General features: G+C 39.7%; 2 protein-coding genes across 3 annotated transcripts in view; both read right to left on the minus strand.

Moving 5' to 3' along the window:
- Positions 1-521, minus strand: part of LOC119779356 (protein AF-17-like) — a 35164-nt gene extending 34643 nt beyond the window's left edge. Inside the window, exon 1 of the mRNA XM_038278976.1 lies at positions 234-521. Within this exon, the coding sequence (XP_038134904.1) occupies positions 234-342 (109 nt within the window). The 5' untranslated portion in view covers positions 343-521. The remainder of the gene's footprint in view (positions 1-233) is intronic.
- Positions 522-4469: 3948 nt separating this feature from the next.
- LOC119779357 (zinc finger protein Aiolos-like) lies at positions 4470-19796 on the minus strand. 2 transcript variants are annotated; one of them, XM_038278977.1, is made up of 8 exons: positions 19534-19796; positions 18736-18835; positions 18284-18391; positions 15470-15853; positions 12333-12500; positions 11793-11909; positions 10986-11099; positions 4470-7420 (listed from the first exon to the last, which is right to left on the minus strand). In XM_038278977.1, exons 2-8 carry the CDS (start codon positions 18785-18787, stop codon positions 6792-6794), a joined length of 1572 nt encoding a protein of 523 aa, XP_038134905.1. In that variant the 5' UTR covers positions 18788-18835; positions 19534-19796; the 3' UTR covers positions 4470-6791. The 2 variants fall into 2 exon arrangements, with proteins under 2 accessions (XP_038134905.1, XP_038134906.1); XM_038278978.1 differs by having other exon boundaries at positions 10986-11096; positions 19534-19795.
- Between the last annotated feature and the right edge of the window lie 928 nt (positions 19797-20724).

Consider the following 20724-nt stretch of genomic DNA (forward strand, 5'->3'; position numbering starts at 1 on the left):
GAGTGACACGTACCGAGTCCATCCTTCCTGTTTCAGCAGCAGAGCCTCGGCCCTAGCGTTCATAACAAACAGCACGCCGCCTGCCTCCTCCATCCCTTCCCCTCCCACCAATCCAACGCACGTAAGAAGCGACAAGCCCACCTCAGAGACCTGCCGTCCTCTGAGCGCAGCCAGCCGGGGCACAGCCGCCACAGCTGCCCGCTAATTACAAGCTAACGGCGGCTAAACGTTACCTTGGTGAACGGCGACGCTGCAGCCGTGTCCGTCGCAGTACACCAGCGGGTTCTCCGCCCAGCCCCGCTCGTCTGAACACACGCAGCAGCCTCCGACCATCTCCCGCATGCTTCTCCCATATGAAGAAATAAATGTCTCCCCGTGGGTAACGGCTCAGACCTCGGCCAGGCCTGTCAGGTAAACGTCCGACACATTAACGCAGCATCTGGTGTAGTCGCTTGCTGCGTAGGACGAGCTGTTTTTTTTTTTTTTTTGGGGGGGGGGGGGGGGGGGGGGTTTGTCTGTGGTTTTTTTTTTTTTTTTTTTTTTTTCTCTGCCGCAGCGGTGAAACCAAATCTCGGCGTATAAAAAATGCGCTGCTTCGCTGCCTCTACGTTTCCTCCGCGATGTCGCCCCAGAAGCGATGCAGTGCGCATGCTCAGTGCTGATCTCTTCAGACTGAGCCAAAATCCATTTTCTAGATCACCACAATTAACCTCTTACAGGTTTTGTCTTTTTATTTAATAAAATAATGCACTTCATCATCATTTATATATATAATAATGGAGCTCAAGCACCAAAAACGTTATCTGCTTCAGTTAATCAATTCTGAGGAAACAGCGCCATCTGCTGGTATTTGAAATAAATGCAGGAACCACCATAGGAATGACTTTAATATTTACCCGAGGTGTCAAATATACTCATTCTTTTCTTAAGTAAAAAAGAGACTATGTAAAGTTAAAATTACCGACTGAACTAATTTACTAAAGTAAAAAAAAAAGTACTGCTTCTACATCATAGGGTACTTAAGTAAAAATGTAAAATGAAGTGTTTGCCTTAAAATAACTTTTATAAACTATTCTTAAAAAAAGAGTTATATGCACAAAAATGGGTTAATTTTCATGTTTTGCGGAGTATGTTGGTATAGACAAAATACTGCTGGCTCAGTCTTAAATAAAATTTCAAACAAGATAATGTAGACTAATCTGAACAGAGGTGTAGTATAAAAGTTTAATTTATCTCAATGCTCTGTTTTTCACAGCATAATGCTGCAAATATTCAAATGTAAGTAGAGCTTGAAACATGATCAGCATGCAAATGTAAAATCTCATAAAAAGAGAATAGATGGGAAACATCTTGCATCCGTTATCTGCAACGTTTCCCAGCCCCATCTCATCTCCCCTGTCACTATTACTGGTTTTTTTTTATTAAATGGACATATAAAGACATAAACTGGATGAGTAAATAGCTAGGTAAGGTGTAGGTACTGCAGATATTTGTGTATCAATGTTGGGATTAAAAGTTAAGTCATTAGAAAAATAAACAATCAAGCACAGAAACTAGAAATTGCTACTCAAATAAGTACTAATGCTTAATTACTTGACACTTAACACTAACACCCAACCCACATCTGCTATTTAAGGATCATATTTTACATCCATCTATCCATTTTCTGACACACTTAATCCCAAGTGGGGTCGCAGGGTTGGAGTGCCCGGAGAAAACCCACGCATGCTCAGGGAGAACATGCAAACTCCATGCAGAAAGACCTGGGGAATCGAACTACAACCTTCTTGCTGCAAGGCAGCAGTGCTACTTACTGCCCCACTGAGCAGCTCTATCTGACATACAATGTAAATGAATTTGGGAATAAATAAATATGGTTAAAATAATTACAGGTTTTGCAAAATATGTACAGAATCAAATGTAATATTTTGAAAATGAAGCGAAAATATTCACAATATTTAACATAAAATTAGCTTTGTGGTCATCTAAATATCCTGCAAAATGTCTGTTTTTTTTTAAACAAGAAAGCTTAAAAAACAAATTTAGTATAGTTTAAAACCATGTATAGCAATAGCTTATAGTTTTACTCATTTGATTTTCAAGAAAATAGTTCCCTTAGGGGTTTCTGTAATAGTGGTGGAATAAATAAAAACCACCACCATTAATTTTAAATGCTATTTTGTCACTTCACTACTTTATACATTTGCAACCAACTTCATACACATAGAAAAAAAAACGTGACGTTTAATTAGAATTTTTGTATATTATTTTTTAATACCTTTGGATTTCTTTTATTTTGATTCTGATCCCCATTTATGTCCAGTCAACACATCAAATTGACATACTGTGACCCTTGAATAGACAAAAAGACTAGCAAAGAGATATTATCAGAGGAGCCGTGAAACCATACATTACTGTAGACTCTGAGTAGATTATAAAACTATGATATCAAAGTGTTTGTTCTCGAAGCAGATATGAAACTTCTTAATGGTTGGCATAATTTGAAACATGGTCTTACAGTGGTGAATGTATACCAATATTACAAACAGATGAAATGGTGTGAGGCTGAAATAAGCACCATCCAACCCGAATAAACCCCAAACAATTATCAGCATGCTCTGCAAAATAAATGTGTTCTTGCAGGGCATGAGTTGAACAGCTGTAGTGTAACCGTTAAGCCATGATGGTTAAAGCTCACTGATAAAATCTCTGATCTATCAGCGATAGAATAAATTCAGGAAGGGTAGCAGCCTTCACAGTCATTATAGATTTCGAAACAATTATATATGCCTTTCGTGAACAGAATATTTTATTAAACATTTCTTATCTGTACAATAATAAACAGGAATATATCATTTTCTTTTAAATAAGTATTCAATTAATATTTTTTCTTTTTTAATGTGGCATTTTTGTGCTTCTATGCAAAAAAAAAACAAAAATAGTCAAATACATTCCTAGTCTATGAGTAGTATACACCTTCTTTATAATATTCTTCATTACTTTTGGAGAGGCATTCAATTTGCAAAATAATAATAAAAAAAACGTTGTTAATACCATACTCAACTGTTACAAATGAATAAATAATTAAAAAATATATAAAAAAGTGAAACTTGCATAAAATGGTTAGGAGCTTATCTGTGTTTTATCTTTTAAGGCTGTTATACTCAGACATTTAACAGGCACTGCGTCACTTAGTACTATTTTCCAATTATATGCATTTATGTCATTAAATATGGAATGAACTTTTGGGTTGTCATGGGTTGTTCCATGAAGGCTGTGTGTTCGGACAACAGATGAAAGGGGGATTCGAGATCAAATCATGGTACAGTTAACTGCACACATTTTGGAATAAATTCACAACTTAAATACAAAAAACAAGAATTTATAAACAAAAATGTCAAACATATTTCAGTTAAAAGATCTTAACTAAGCTAACCAAACGAAACTGAGTACTATGTACATTTAGAAGGAAAAGAAAATAGAAAAACATGATATCTAATTTTAGTTTTTAACACTCGCAAAATACATATCGTATGTGTTTTTTTAATTCAATATATTTTTTCATTTTTTTTTTGTCCCATTGTTTTCAAGAAACTTATCTTTATAAATAAATTCTCCAAGAAATGATGGCTTACTGTTCTGTTTGTTGCTACAGTTGTTTAATTAATTTTAATATTCTTCGTTGTTGACTTAAACTACTGAAGGGACTATAGATGGAAATTAGCTGTAGGCTATAATCTGGCATATTCACATATTTATTATGCATTGTCCCTTTAAAAAAAAACAAAAAAAACTGGTGAACAACTACTTTTAAAATGCTGCCATAATATCATCATTCAGCATTGATTTAACATTCGAGAACCAAATTTAATCTTGTATTTTATATATATAGTATTTGGAATGTGTTAAACCTAGCTTTTAATAATAAAAAGGGGTAAATAAAAGGTAGAAAAATAATTTAAAGACTGATAATGCCTAATTGGAAATCAATAACTGGCTTGCATTGATATTTAATAAGGCCAGGGTTTCTGCAAACCAAGTCCTCGAGATCCATTGTCCAGCACATTTTAGATGTCTTTCTGCTCCCATGCCCCTGAGTCAAATCATCAGGTCATCAGCATTTGCTCACTGAGGAGGTAATTTGATCATTTGATTCAGGTGTGGGGAAGCAGAGGCACATCTAAAAGGGGCAGGACACTGGACTTTGAGGACTGGAATCGAGGAAACATGAGCTGGGGGTTCCAGGATTGTCCCTTAAAGCTTTGGAAATGTCTTGATAGATCAGAGTTTACTACCTGGAAATATAATTTCCCAATCCTTCATCCAGGGCCCAATAACAGTTTGCCATATCCCATGCATGTATGTGAGCCACAACATGGTAAGACCTCCAAGGACATGTCTATAGTGCTTTTGTTTTGTTTGCTTTTGTAAATAATAAAGAACAAATAAAGAATCAAAGAAAAACAAGGCACTTTTTAAAATTTATTTTAGTTTTCTTCAAAGTGAAAATATGCAAATCCCACTTCGAACAAGTAAGCAAGATGGCCACTTGAAGCCAGAAATCCACAACAGTAAAACAACTTTCTCTCCAACTCTCATTTCAACATGGACATAGCTGCCGTCAGTTTAAATCATAGTAATGGCTAAAGAATAATTCGTAGTTTGTTTGCCCTGCTGGGCAGCTTGTATTATATGAACTCTTTCAAACTCATGTAAAGGTTTGAGAAAACGTTATTTTTTTTAAAGCTTCATGTGCTGGCATGTACAGGTAAAATTATTCATGAGATGTCAAAGTACCAAAGCGGGCCAAGAGTTCCTCAACTTGAAACTTGAAAACGGTTTGGTTAGGTTTGCTGGAACACATCAGAGAGATGCTGTGGTAACTTTTAGGTCATTGTCCATCTGTTTAACTTTGTACTGGAAGGTCCCTCAACTACTCTTTACTCGTCTTAACTCTTCGTTTTGCCTGTTAGAGCCAGCCCAAGCACCGACAATAGCTCAAGAACCTTAAGGAAATACATTAGTGGAGATTTTATTAACTAAATCCCAAGAGCCAGTCAGTAGATGTCACTAAAAACCAGACAATTATCTGATAATATATTGACTCTGACTTCTAAACCTTTTGGGGTGTAAGTTGAAAATGAGATGTTCTGGCTATTTTAAGTCTATAACATGTAAAGTTTGCAAAAAAGGAGTCTGACATTTACATGAACCAGAACTAGATCTGCTTTAGTCACAGTTTATCTCCTCAGCATCAGAAACTACCCAGAAGACGAATGCCTTGAACATTTTGTACTTGGGAATAGAGAAGCAGCTAAGCTGTGCTGTTGTAATGAATGACTTGGCTTTTTAACTCGACATGTGGAATCGAAGCTGTGAAGACAGTTTGGCCTCACAAGTGTCACTTCTCTTCAAACCCAAAGAGAGAAAGGGGAACTGGCTCCGATGGAGAGGACAGATAGTGAGGCAGCAGCTGGAAGAAGCTAACACCCTCTATTGGTCTTAAAGGCAGCAAGGCGTGAATAGGTTCCTGCACTGCCGTGTGGGTGAAACGCATCCACATACGCTCACACACCCGACGCACGCTCATGATAAAGTAGCTCTGTGGCTTGACTTTTTTCTTTTTTTTTTTTTTTTTATGAGTGCTCACCAAAACTTCCCCGCTGTGCAGATTTTGGCCGTCAGCGGAAGTTTTTAAAAGTGTGTCATGTCGAAAATTCCCACAAAACCTTACATTTTTAAAGCAATTTTTTTCTTTCTGGGCCACTGCACAGATAAGTTCCCATATCTGGAGTTTTACTGGCATGGTGGAGGCAGCATCATGCTGTGGGGATTACTGTTAATATCAATTCTGTGGGTGAGGCGAAGGAAAGAGAAACTGCTGACTACTTTTTGTGCTTTCTTCCTTTCCTAACTGAATAACCCGAGTTAGACACTCCTCCCTCAACCTTTACACCTCTAATTGTTGTTTGTTTCCCAGATATCACAATGACCCGAGAGACATCGAGCCATTTCTTATCATGGAAAAGATTAACTCTAAGATCTGAACCTCTGAAGCATCCGAGGGATGATCGAGTAACTACTTAACATAGACTGCGCTGGAATATTTCTCCTTATCTGCTACAACATAATGACTATTCTGTAATGAAAACGGTAAAACTGAGACATTTCTACCTCGTGGGAACGTTAAATGAGTATATTATTCTGGAGTGAGAAACCAGCACATGGTGTAGAGTGATGTCCTTTGAAGCCGTGAACTGCAGATCTCTGAAAACCACAGCCTTAAAAAAAGAGACATGTGACCTTCGAGATAATAGGATGTTTTTGTTTTTTTTTTCACCGTCAGAATTGCCAAGTTAAAACATCTCTCTACCTTCTGCATGTTGTGTGTGATGACAGAATTGTTCTTTTATTTTGTACATCTTTTTACAAACAGAATAAAACCGCAGACACAGCATAAATACATGACCTTGTACTGCTTTGGGCGAGTGGAAACTCATGGCTCTATGATGCAAAAAGACAACCCTGGTAAGAACAAATAAATGCTTGGTAGGGAGTAAAAATTACTCCTGCAATAACTCTTTAGAGGCCATCTTTTCAGAAGAGTGCAGGATGACTAAGAACAGCCACTGCACACCTACGTTTATACTCACACACACTTTAACAAACACAAAGGACAGACAGAGCTGCTACTTCATGCTTTCATTTCTAATACTACCAGCTCCTTAAATGACTAAATCGCTGTCTGTCTCCATAGAGTGGTGACGGTTTGTGTGACCACTCTATGGAGTCTACTTGAGTTCTAGGCGGTGCTCGCCGCGCGCTATGTGGGAGGAGAACTCGTAACGGTCCCGGCTGCGGTGGCCACACACATTGCATTCAAGTGGATCGCGGAAACCGTGGCATCCCATGTGGATGGTGAACATAACATAGTCCAGGAAGAGCACCCTGCAGTGGCCGCAGGGGTACACTGCTCCAGGGGGCGCCCCGGCCTCCCCGTCTGCCCGCATCACTCGCAGGGCCTCCAGGGGAGACAGGGGGATCGGCTGGCTGTGTGGGTGAGGGACGCCGTTCTGGTGATTGATCCCCCCCAGCAGGTGACCCAAGCTGTACATGATGGGCTGGGCCATCTGCGATGTGTCGTTGTGAAAGGAGTCCATGCCAAGGGGTGGCTGTGCTCCATGAGCGAGGCCCAAAAGAGGCATCTTGTGGCCGTTGGTGAGGCTCATTGGGTTAATATCGGTGCGGTTTAATGGGATGGGGTACGGTCTGTGGGTGGGGGGTTGGTCGCCATCAGGGCCTGTGAGGACGGTCTGCAGCTGGCCGTCTGGCCCCGGTGAGCCTGGTGGAGGTTCCTTCATGTCAGACCGGTTGAGCAGTTCCCTGTTAAAGCTCAGATCCAGGCAGACCCCATTATCTCCTACAACAGGGACAAGACAAGAGAGCTCTAAAGGCTTAACAGAAGGTGGTTTTCTTTACTTCAATGAAAAACATCACTTAACTTGAAAAAGTTTTCAAACCGCTTCTACTTATTCACATTTCATCATATTTAGACCTTCAAAGCTCAATGCATTTTATAGGGGGTTTAGTGATCAAAATAAGGTTATGTAATTTTGTGAAGTGGAAGAAGAACGAGACGCTTTTATTTCTAACCTTTGTACCTTTGTAATTTTAGATACCACTGGTCTGATAACCCCTATATATTGCATTCAAAAGTCCATATGTGTAGAATTTAATCTAAGTATGTCTCCAGTTATTCTGCGATGGGCTTAAGAATTTATAATGAGCAAAAAACAGCAGCAAGAATACCAATAATGAGAGCTAACAGGTCCAGGATAATTTACAGCAGGATAAAGTTATAAAACAATACAAACATCTCACGGGAAAATGCCTAGTCCATCATCTAGAAATGGAAAGATAATGGCACAGCTCCAAACCCACTAAGACATGGCTTTCCACATTAACAGAAAAACCTATCAAAGAGCATTAATGAGATGGACATCACAGAAGCCTATGGTAACTTTGATGGAGAAGCTAAGATGTGCAGCTTAAGTGGGAATATCTATTAACAGAACATCTACTGCACTCCCCAAATGTCACATTTATGGTAAAATGGGAAGAAAAGAGCCAGCACTTTAGGAAAAATATAAGCAGTTTGCAATAAGTCAAAATTCATGATTTAGACACAGCAAATATTAGGAAGAAGATGCATGAACCCTAAAGAAACTACCTCTACTGATAAATATGGTGGCTGCAGCATCATGCTGTGGAAATGCTCCTCAGCAGGAACAGGAATAGGCCTGGACAGCTGGAGCTAAATGTGGGGCAGTCCTGTTACAGGCTGCAAAGGGATTCAGACGGGCAGAGATTAACCTCATTTAGGATAACCATGAACCAATCTATGGCTAGACTTGAGAATATAAGCTTAAAGACACCGATCTGACTGATTCTGAGCTGTTTAACAGAGACGGATAGACAAATACATTAGCCTTTAGATGTTCAAAGCTGGTAGAGTGGTTTACTCAAAAGGACTAGATATAAGTGATTCTTAACTTATTTGCAGTGTCATTTACCAGGGAGAGTTAGGTAGTTGTCTTGCAGTTTTAGATTTGATTCCAGCTTTTCTCTAGTAATAAGTAATATGGTGTCTACATGCGTTAGGAATGACATGAGTGAATGTGGCTCTGGTGTAAAAGTGCTTTGTTTGGTTAATATGACAACATTATTGCTCTATATGTTCAGTCTATCTTTAAAGGATTAATAAAAACCATGTGTCTTATTCTTTCCACTTCACAGTTATCCACTACTTTATAATGGCCCATTGCATAAACTTCTGATAAAGCGTATTGAAGTTTGTGGTTTCGAAGTGACAAAATATGAAAAAGCACAAGGGCTATGAATACTTTTGCAAGGGACTGCACATGACCCAGCAGCAGAGCGCTTATTGCTTACAGATGGGCAAGAGCTAAGGCAGACCCAGATGGGGCTCTGAGGGGCCCTCTTTTTGGTGTGCATTATGCAGAGGGCAAATAAAAAATAAAAAAAACATGCACCCCCCTTTGGGGAACCTGGAACACAAGCACTTTACGGGACTAGAAAAAAAAGAAGCTTAAAAGCAAGGAAACATCCTGAAACAGGAGAGGACAAAGGGCTGAGACGGCGCAGACGGAGGTCTTTGGTGCAGCTGCTACAGAAGTATCGACAGAGAAACACCTGCTCACGTTTCTCGCCTCCCGCCTGTTCTATCTTTCTCTGTGGTTTCAGACTCTCTTACTTCTCTTTTCCCCTGTGGTTGTCATATTGAAAGATCTCACTTCATTTGCCAAGCTGATAGACGTAGGAGTATTTGTGTGTTGTGCTTGAGCGTGATTGCGAAACTACAACCCAAAGGTTGAGCCTAACCAGAGAGGTGAGAAGGGACTATTGAAAAATTGTGAGTGTGCTCATAAAGTTTGGGAAATGGCAGCACCAACTCAGGCGTTTACTGACAGTGATAATCATTCATCAGTGGATAATCCGAGTTCAATTCAAAGCACCGAAGATGAGTAATACTACTGAGAACTTTCAGGCTCATATTTCTTTTCTTTTGTACCTGTATCAATTCAAATTATCATGCACGGTTACACAATACCCACCTATAACACATGGGCAGAGAATCTAGGGTAGTGGGAACCAGTCTGGTGTGGGCAGCTATGAGCCAGGTGTTCTGGCCTCAGTTCACGTCTGGCAAGAGACAGAAGCCAGCAAAGATAAACAGACAAGCAGAAAGCTCACGCAGACAGAAATAATTTACAATAGGCTTTTTATTTAGAGGCTTTAAAGCACTGCAGCAAAAAGACTGATGTAAATGCATCAACAAGTAAGCAGGACGTACAGAGGAAGCCTGTTGGAAAATAGCTGTAATTTAACACACAGCAGCAGGTTTTAGTTCATTTTGAGATTATTCACTTTGAGATCAAAAATCCACTTAAGCAAACTTCAGTGGATTTTTATGGCAATTTTATGGGACTGACCAAACAAATTAATACATAATAGCAGGGGCCAACAAAAATTATGCATAATTTTACACAATTAAACAATCAAAAGAGGCCAAACCTATCTTTTCTACCCCATAACATTTTCTATCTCTATATAGAATCCAGTTCATCTATTTCCTTCCCCTTATCAGTAGACTGACTCCACTTCTGTTTATTTTTCTGAAGAAAACTCAGTTCTGTGAAGGGCTAAGAGATTATTAAAGAAAGTTTGTGAAGAAGAAGCATTGAAAGTTTGGAGATGGGTTATTTTACACACCATTTGGAGGATGCCAATATCTGCTGAATAATAATATCAGATCAAATCAAAAGGAAGCAGTTGGGATTGTTTTGGAAGGAAACCAGTCTTCTGAAGACCAAGAAACACAGAAAAAAAGTTCATTGATAAAGTTATGGAAATAAATCTTGTGGTGAAAAAATGGTATACCAAGTTTTAACATCATATAGAGCAGCGATTAATTATATTAATGACAATTATGTCATATAAATGAATAGACAGGGTAGGAGAGGATTTTTCTGTGAAGCACACTGAACACACAAACCCGTCTTTGAAAAAAAGAGGTGTCACCTACAGTCTGAGGACGTACCTTTCTCTAGCAGGGACAGGGATACTAATCAGACAGAGGAGAAGATTTTCAACATGGAGCAGGAAACTAAACCTGATTGTACAGCTAAATCTATGATGGAGGGGTCTAGATCAAGCAAAGTTTGTGTTGGTCTATCACATAAAATTCATTTAAATAAACTAAAATGTGTTGCTGTTATGTGACAAAACGCTTTTGCAAGGCACCGCAAACATGTCGAAGCAGTAGCAGCTTTTGCAGCAAAAAGACGTTTTTTTTTTTTTTTTTTTTTATTAAAAACACATAATTGAAGGCAAAACTTGAATATACAGCTGGCCTGACAAAAGTAAGACCCTTTTTGCAGCCTGAGGTACGCCACTGTTCTTACCAGTGAACTTCTGTGGCATTGAGCTTTTCCGCTTGGCAACGTTGCTGGCGAGCCTATCGAGAAGCAGCGCGCGCTCAGACCCCATCTGAGACCTGGCTGAGTGGCTGTCCTCTGCTTGACCACAAAAAAGAAAAGACAGAAAGAGAGACAAAACAGCCATGTCAGGGAAATGGAGACCTGTAGATCTTAAACAGAATCGCTCCTCTCATTAAAATTCACTCATACTCAAACAAACAAAGGAGACCCACATGGAAGACCAAGAAAAAAATATTTGAGAAAAGGAACTCCTTGGACTTCACTTCCTAGTTCTTTTTTTTTTCTTCTTTTTTTTTTTTTTTACCTCATCAGTGCCGGAGGAGATACCACAGGATGAGGATGTACTTCCTCACCACTACAGCTCTATCAAGCAAAACTTACGACATTCGGTGGCCACAGAAACAGTGTGTTGCAATTGTGCAACTGTCCTGCCGATAGAATAAGGTACAGACGACTGTGGGGGCCGATCTTACACGAGCGTGCCTGCATTGGGGCGGCCTGGACTCAAATGTTTGCCCTATTTGGCTTCCCCTTTGCTGATACAGACATGAGAAGCGTCCTCCACTGCACTAAGCCATCACGCCACAGCAGCCATAACCTATTTAGTCTGTAATCGTGGGGCACCAGCTATAAGTTCATTAATTCAATGAGGCCATAAAACCAGATCTGCAGGCTTTTTCTCTGCACACTGTTTTTTTTTTTAATGATGGCTGCAGCAGCTGCATGTGTGAAGTTTCAGAGATGTTTTCTGAGAGTGTGATGGCTGCTCACCTCTCTCAGCGGGACCTTTGTTCTGAATGTACACATGGCACCTCTCTCTGTGCTCGTCGAGGGAGCTCCGCTGCTTGTAGCTGCGGCTGCAGTGGTTGCACTTGAAGGGCTTCTCTACTGCGAGCAAGAGTTTCAGTTAATCACCAAATACATCAACAACATAAAAAAGAAAAAAAACTGGCACAGCACATATGCTTTCCCTAAGTTTGCAGTTTCACTCAAAACTGATGATTCTTTTTTTCTATCTGTAAGTTGTTTTGAGACTGAGGGCAGGTAAAGCACGTGATCTGAAAGTGAATGAAAAAGTTTCCAGAAGCGATGGAGTAAATGATATCATATGTGTGTTTGAAACACTGCATGATGATAGGCCATTACTGGAAAAGCCAAGAGCCCTTTTGCAAGATTGGAAAGGGAGTGAGAAACCAGACTTAGAGGAGTAACTGACAAGCATTGTATGTAGGTGCCTGAGGTATAAGGGCGTGTTGGCGCTATGGGTACATGTTAAATGATTGAGCAGGCATGCATGTGGCTGGCAGCTACCAGAATGGGTGCGCAGGTGCCCGCTCAGAGCGTCACGTCGTCGGCAGGCGTAGCTGCACATAGGGCATTTGAAAGGCTTCTCTCCAGAGTGCAGTTTGATGTGGCGAAGCAGGTTTCCCTTCTGGGTGAAGGAGGCCCCACACTGAGTGCAGTGGAATGGCCTCTCACCTGAGAAACAAAAAATAACACAGAGAGGAGAGAGAAAAAAAAGAAACCCACATGGTTTAACTCATTAATTGCTCAGGAAACTTTTTTGCAGATCTACTTTTATTAACTTCTGAGTCAGAGCAATAATTAAAAAAGAAACAAAAACAATACATAACTACTATGTAGTTTCCAATTGTTACAAGTGCGTTGCAAAACCTAGAATCATTCTCCATTTTTTGAAAAGGGAACAAAGCAACATCCACTTTGATAGCCCAGAGATGATGTTCTCACAACCCAGACCACCGAGCAAGTTCTGCACACGATGTTGAAAACAGCCTCAGCTGAAGGCAGCGTAAAGACCTAAAATCTTACTCCAGCCAATAGAACAGTTTTGGTGGACATGAGGCTCTGCGCTAGAGCTGATTTTGGCTTTCTACCAAAGTTTTTTCTTTGGATATAAAGGAGAATATACTGAAAGCTGAGTAAACATGAGCTTCAAAGTTTAGTAGTCATTTCTACCAAGTTCCTTATCTATCTAGAAATGTCTTGATCAGAGGAGAAAAAAATGACCCAAAATGCCACAATAATTCATCTTCTGTATACGGTTTTGCAAAAAGCAAAAAACAAAAAAAAAAACGACAACAAAGGAGCAACACAGTTAGACCCTGATTTAGATTTAAAATATTACAATTTGAGCCATATGTTTCTTAAAACAGAAGGCTTTATTAAAATGTTCCCATCATCCAGCTAGAGTCAGGCATGGAATCTGATAGAGAATCTTTGAAGATAGCCACAGATTAGGTTAATGGCACTGAGGGCTTTCAACCTCAAAGATTAATCACCAAATCAGCTTATCACCAAGAATAATTTGTCGAAAAAGCAGTAGAAACATACAAAATCTGGAGAGTAAATCTAAAAAAATGGTTTGATTCCTGTAATGCCTTATAATATTCTTCTGACACAAGCTTCCCGAATGATTGAAAATAATACTGAATCTAAATCTGCCATAGATATGAATCATATGAGCCTGTATTCATAACCTAGTCCAAATTTGGAACCCTATAGATTTTGCTCAGGCTCAATTATAGTGAAGGATGATTTGAAATGTATTGTAATAATGCTAAAAGTTGATGAAAAGGTTTCTGACGCGTTTTCTATGAAAGCTCCAAAACTTTGGAAGACTAAGTTTGCCGTGTTGAAGCCTCCATTACAGTGCAAAAGTTTTGTACTGTAGTCAGGAATTATTATCCACACAAATCGGTTCCTTTAGTTAGAACTGTTAATTCGTTTTTGCATTGGCTGATTAATCCTCCACGTGGCTCGATTACTGACCATGGCTGTATGTCTTCCCCCTTCTGTCTCTGCCCATTGTCTGCTGATGTAATGCAAAAAAAGCAACTAGATCAACAACATTTAGAAAAACTGGCTAAAGAAAAGTAGTTGTTTAATTGATTTTGTGGCCTTTGAACCACCATAGATTAAACTCTGCTATAAAACCCTGATTTGAATATGGTTGGAAGACAACAAGCAGACGATTTTGAATTGGTCTTTCAACTAGAAACTCAAGAAATTATTGCTAAAATGTTAGAGTCGAGCTGAAACATGGTTATCAGAAATAAACATAATTTAAATATAAATCAATAGTGACTTTCATATACGGTAAAAATAAAATTATTTTTTCATCTTCCTCCAGATCTACAAAATGGCGAAGGTAGATCCTATAATTTACCAAAATCCTGAAGATTTAAAGTGTTAGGTAAAGCCACATGGAAACGAAAATTTCTCTAAAAATAACACCTGACCTCTATCAGCTAGGCTACCTCAGTTCATCGCCTTATTTACCAGAACCACAGCTCTGCCGAATATCATATAACTGCATTTGATTGGTTAATAAAATATCTTAAACCCGTCATGGAGCTAAATGAGGAAAACTTTCAAAAAGAAAAAGTAGCAAACCAACCACTATATCAACTTAAAATATCATAAATTAGAGTTTGATATCATCCAGAAAAATTACAGTTTGCAAAACAAGATTTTTGGATAAATGCCTATTCCCAGCGCTGGATATAATTCGGTCCACAAAAGAGGAGTTCTAAAATAGAACAAATAAAACACCAGAAAAGTTAAGTGAAACATATTTAGGTGTTTGCGGGGTATCAAATTGGTGTTACGAAATTTAGTCCAGCTTCTTACCCATCTGGGCTTATATGGTTCACACTTTTTAGGCGAGGTGTTCCTGCATGAAACCTACAGTGACGATAAAGGTGGGACTATTAGGGACCTATGGGAAACAGTTATATCATAAAAGAATCAGTGTGTGAATGTCTCTGTGAATGATTGGTTGCTTTGAATAAAGCTATAGACCATATAGCAGATGATGGGTGGAATGGAGTTATGAGTCTTATTTGAAACATTACAAAAATCAGTGTGTGCCGAAAAAGAAAAGAAATACTTAGAATCCTTTTATAGAGTGGAACCGGAGCTACTGTTCTTTGCTTAAGTCTGATGAAACCAATGGAACAGTTTAAGAAACTAACAAGAACAGCTTGTAGCGTAGATTCAAAAGTGTTAATGTGAGCAAATAGGTATTATATAATCAAGGCCATCATGGTACTGTGGTGAATCGGATGAGAATCCTTCTACAGAGGTCATAATTTATTCCCATCAAATGATCATCTTTCTTCATGTCCAAACTAAGGAGCCTGTGGCAGTGATCGATCTTTGCATGCTCCTCTCAATAGTTATCTGTCACTGGCATCAAATCACACATTCAATTGTTCTGTGCTCATTACTAAACTACAATGGAAGATATTTCACAACCAGATCTCGCCCGCCGATTAGGTTGCAGTGAAGTACCACATGCATGCAGAACAGATGCATTGACCCCATCAATAGGGGCTGATTCTGTTGCTATCGGTTGATCGTGCAGCTGTTTGTGTGTTTCAGGTCAGGCGTTTTTTTTTTTTTTTTTTTTCTTTTTTCGTCCTTACCAGTGTGGCTGCGTTTGTGCACCAACAGCACATTAATGCTGATGCAGGACAGGCCGCAGATGTCGCAGCTTAGTTTCCCCTGCGTCGGGATTCGGGACCCCGTGGACCCAGGCAAGTAGCTACCATCTGTGACGTCGTCCGAAGGGGTGGTGGTCTGGCCTTCTGGTAGGGATGATGTTTCGTAACGGGAGTAGTCCACCAGAGACAGGTCCTGGGGCTCGTTCAGGCAGTCTTCGTCTCTCTGCTCATCGTTGTCCTCCTCTGTCCTTTCCTCATCCATCCCTTCCTCCATTCCATCCTCACTGTCCCCCTCTGCCTCCTCTTTGGGTGCAAGCACTGCCTGCTCATTATCATCTGTCTCCTCCACCTCGGTCTTTATTACACCTAGACAAAACATATAAGGAATCGAGAAGCAAAGCAATCATTTAGAGGCCTTTGTAGTCAGACATATAGTAACCAATGTGTAGAACATGTTCTTCTTCCAAATAAGGAGCTAAAAGAACTAGATGAGACTCTACTACAAGCTAGAATGTGAAACATAGTCACATATTCACTTCTACCTTTATATTTAAGGTTCAGTATTAGCACAAGCACGTCTCCAAAGTGTGGGTAGCTTAATTTGGGCCAACACGTAGAGTCTCAAAGAGATTCAGTAGATATGCGCCTGAGATAAGAGGAAAGCGTTTCCTCTGAATACACAGAAAGTAGAACCAGGACAGAAGAAAAACACAGCAGACGCCTCAAACATACAACACCAACTTCCCTCTGCTGTGAAGGAGTCAGTGTGTTCATCAGTTTGTCACAGAGTGGGTCAACTTCCACAGACTCACCAGCTATAATATGACCTTCTTTTTTTTTATGGTCCCGTTTCTTTAAAAGCCACATGATGTCAACATAGTGTTTCCCTTAAAGGTTTCTCCTCCCTTTAACTTTTTCACATTTTCTCATGTCAGGACAGGAGGGTACTGTGTACCAATTTTCTGGGGAGATGTTATGTGATACGCGGTGTTGCATATGTTTGGATTTAACCCCCCCATAGTCTACACGTTTCAAATCTCTGGTTATCTCTCTTTCAGTGTTGCACATTCAGTGGCTGGTTTGTTCAATTTTTTTGCCGAATTGCTCATCATCTGTCAGACTGGATGGGAAACATCATTGAGCGCCATTTTTGTAGACTTGCCTTAAGCCTTAAGCAGGATTGAATTGTGGACTTTGACGGCTCCATTCCGACACACAATAACGCTTTGACCTAAACCCTTCCACCTTTACTATGCTGCTGAAAGGTGTGCCCCAAGCTCAGGTCTTCTGGAACTTCTATCAGGCTTTTTACCTGGACTGCCTTGAGTTTATATGTATTAGTTTTTCCATCAGTTCTAACTGAGGTCATTATTACTGCTTAAAAAAAACAACAACAAAAAACAGTGTGGAAATGTACATTTAGCGTGATGTGCACATAGTTTGCTTGAGCTGTGGATCTCCGCAGCTTCTCCAGTGTTACTGTTAATCTCTGGACTGTTTCTTTGATAAACGGCCACCTTTTTCTCTCTGGGTAGTTTAGTTGGACTGCTATATCTCTGCAGGACTGGGCCATATTTAGGGGTTTCATTGTAAATAGGATTAAACACAATGGGACACCAGACTTTTACTGTTTCTATTACTAGAAGAACATTTAAAATAACAAATTCACAATTACTTATTATTACTCTGTGCTGGTTTGTTGCAGAAAAAATCCTAAACTAGATTCAAGATTGTGACTGTGATGTTGCAAAATGTGAAAAACATTCAAGGAGTGTGAATGGTGTTGCTAGGCTCTCTATGTTTTACCATGACGGCTTAGAGGAATCAACCCCTTACATGCACAACTGTCAGCACCACAGCTGCTGTCATGCAAAGTCCTGAGGCCCGTTTTTGCAGGACCTCTCACCTAGCCTGTTGTTCAGCGTGAACTAACCCTGAGAGCAGCACAGTTCCATCCAGAAACCACGCTGTGGTCTTGGCGGTGACTTATGATGAGCTAAAGAGCATCGCCTTGCGTTGTGGAGAGCGCTCAGAGGTGCTATGGAAACTTTGCAAGCATAGAGATCCGTGACACCCTTTATAGAGTCCAGGGTCTTTCAGGGAACCGCAGGGCCGTGCAGCAGAAAGCAGAGCAGGGCTTTAGGAAGTGCACCCAGTGGGGTAGATGGGTTGCCACTCAGAAATACGAAGTGAGTGCTGACTGCACATAATGTTCTCTCTAAACACCGAGGTCAGAAATAACAAACCCTTTGGAGTTGGATTTACTGTTGGTTACTTGCTTGAGATTCTGGCACCTTGAGGCAAATTAATCTTTTCTTTTCAACATACAATGGAGACAAGTTATACCGCCACTAAAAACTACTACATGTAATTGAAAGGGACTGAAGCTTGGTTCTATATTTCATAGGAACAAGGAAATCTTTAAACCAAATTTTGAAAATAAGTTTAAGATGGCAGGATACGATAACATTTCTCCTACAGAGATCTCATATTGGTTTATAATATTTAATGGAATATAGTTTAAATTGCTCATCTTAGTTTTTCATTCTAAATAATCTGCAACTCCATCCTAGTTTTCGACTTCTAGCTAAATCATCAAATTCAGGTAAATAAAATAAATCTACCGACTAATACGTGATTTCCATAAAAGCATGAAACCCACTATTCCATTAGCTCTTTGACATTTGCAGTTACATTTTATTTGGTGCAAAATCTTGCAAGGTTAAAATTCATCATGCCCGGAACTTTGATATGTGTGGAAATCTTCTGTGCATACATCTGTGTGTGTAAACATACGTGCATCCATGACAGCATCCGAATGCATTCCATTCACAGTGACAGAGCTGTCCTCTTTCTGCTCTTCCTCCCCCTGTGCCTTCATCTCTGCAACATCACTGCAAGTTTCTGAATAAAGACACAAATCATATCCAGTCACATAACCAAAGTTACTGATAAACTCAAAATAAAAGCAGCGAAAAGGTTTCTTTCCCTTCTAATCTTTTTTTCAACAATAAAGGACTTTTTTAGATGTTCCCTATTAGCAAATAATCAATTGGAATATCTTTTTTTGTAGGCTTGCAGACACATCTAAAAAAGCACCGATTATATCTGCAATCTGCACCAATCCCACAGTTGTGCCTCGATCTTTTCAAAGCACTGCTTCAGGCCGGACGGCGGTTTCTGCGGAAAATCAAGCTCAGACTGATCACGTACACTTTCAAATTCGAGACAAGGAATGATATACTCACCCATCTCGTCTTCCCCTGGGGATGTGAATTCAGGATGCTTATCAGCGTTCATGGTGAAGATGCTGGGGGTTTTAAGGTCTTAACAGGTCCAGTCAGGTTCCTGTGATGGACAATTTTAGAACCAGGTTTGTGAGAGGAAGGTCAAAGAACGGTGACAATGTGAAAGGACAAATATGCTCCTCACATTCATCCTGTCGCTCTAATGCAGGATTATATATACTATTTCACAACCCTAATAAAAGATGTTTTGTCTATTTCAATGAAGCCTGTGAAGAAATAGAAGCAACACTTGTGTCTGACTGTTCCTGTTGGTTGGACAGCATAAAAAAGAAGCTTACAAAAATAAAAATGGGTGAAAGCCCACGGTTGATTGCTCGACCCTGTCTCTACATTTAGCCTTATGAGAAAGACATGATATTCTCTCTGCACACGTATTTCCTGCTGGGTTTGTACACAGGAGCAAATGTAAAAGAGCTTTCCACTCCAGCAGCCAAACACTCCTACACTCGCGGGCATATTTTTAAAGAAAAAAGAACATCCCTCCTCATGTGCATCTCCAATTAAAGATGCAACAAAGATGAAACAACTGTCTGTTTTCAGAGGAGTTTAAAAAGATAATTAAAGACTTATATGACTTATTGGTTAGGAAGAAACTGAAAATAATACAAAGTCACAGCTTCCATCTCAAATTTCTCAAAAGCTGAAATTGAGAAGTGCGTGTCGACATGTTGCAGTTACTGCAAAGAGCCACTTCTTTAATAAAGACCATCTCTAAGGGTAATGATAAAGCTGTCTTACCCTCCTGTTGCTCAGCACCCAGAGGAGATGACAGTGGCTCTGGTATGTCCCTACTCCACCACTGGACTTTCTCTGTATATGGATCCTAGGTAGTGTGACTACAGTGAATGCTGGAGAGATCCCTTATAGGAAGAGGAACTGGTGAGCAAGGTGGAGCAACAGAGACTTCACATCCAGCAGAGAGGCGAGAGCAGCTCAGACGGTTCAGAGGAGTCAAGGTGAAACTGAAGACCATCTGCATCCACTGAGCCTGAAAGGGACAGCTCTACGACACCACATCCTAATGAAGGAAACAAAGAGCATTAAAAAAATAAAATAAAATCATTACTGTAGGTCATACCTGCTACTGACTGGTTTCAGTTTAAGGAGTCATAGCTCCATCTTGTGGCCAAATCACAGAGCTACTATTCTATTTTAATACTGGGGACTCATGCAGTGTGTCTACTGTTGCACAAACTGAGCTAATACCAAATTACCAAAATGTTTGTAATTTTCAATTGTAAAAAACATTTGCTTTATTAAAGATTTCTTCATTTTTTTTTTTTTTTTTTTACTTTTTAGGGGAGTGGGAGATGGGGGCAATGGAGTTGCTGCGGTAATAAATAGTGTCACAGTCTTGGTTCTGTTATGCTTTACTTTGCTCCATGTTTTCTAGTTTTATTGGTTTGAATTCCTTTTTTGTTGTATTTTCCGGATGTATTTGAGTTCTCAGGTTTTTATCTGTTACCCTCTTGTGTTGCCTCCTTTTCCCTAGCTGCTCTCTTCACACCTGCTCCCAATCTGCTCGTTAGTCCTCTATTTGTTCAGTCTACTAATAAATACTCTTCTTGTGCAGTTCCTCAGTGCTGGTTCCTCATCTTACCTCGTCTTTCCTCGTCTTGCCCTGGCTCCTCAGGATTGTTTTCCCTGATGTCTCCATGGTTCTGTTACGGTTGTGTTACATTTTAAGTTGGATTCTGGATTCCTGCCTTTGTTAACTGTTATCACTAATTAAAACTGCAAGAAGTCACATCTGCATTTGGATCCTCAAACCACAACCAAACCCTGTCAAAAAGGGGTTCTACACAGTATGAATTGTAGGAGCATCCATTAAAAATGCATGTTAAATGTTTTATACTTGTAAAAGAAATCATTAGGGGTGTTCTGATACAATATTTTCATTTCAGATACGATACTGATATTGCAGCTTTA

The sequence above is a fragment of the Cyprinodon tularosa genome, unplaced genomic scaffold (genome assembly GCF_016077235.1).
Source record: "Cyprinodon tularosa strain WSP-4 unplaced genomic scaffold, ASM1607723v1 ctg146, whole genome shotgun sequence".
In the NCBI taxonomy this organism is placed as follows: Eukaryota; Metazoa; Chordata; class Actinopteri; order Cyprinodontiformes; family Cyprinodontidae; genus Cyprinodon; species Cyprinodon tularosa.

What these genes read in the sequence shown, in the direction of transcription:
- LOC119779357 (XM_038278977.1), bottom strand. Translation starts at nt 18,787, where the DNA reads ATGAACGCTGATAAGCATCCTGAATTCACATCCCCAGGGGAAGACGAG. An exon ending in CCCAGGGGAAGACGAGATGG is followed by an intron (nt 18,392 to 18,735) that starts GTGAGTATATCA and finishes GTCTTTATTCAG; the next exon opens with AAACTTGCAGTGATGTTGCA. An exon ending in GGATGCTGTCATGGATGCAC is followed by an intron (nt 15,854 to 18,283) that starts GTATGTTTACAC and finishes TGTTTTGTCTAG; the next exon opens with GTGTAATAAAGACCGAGGTG.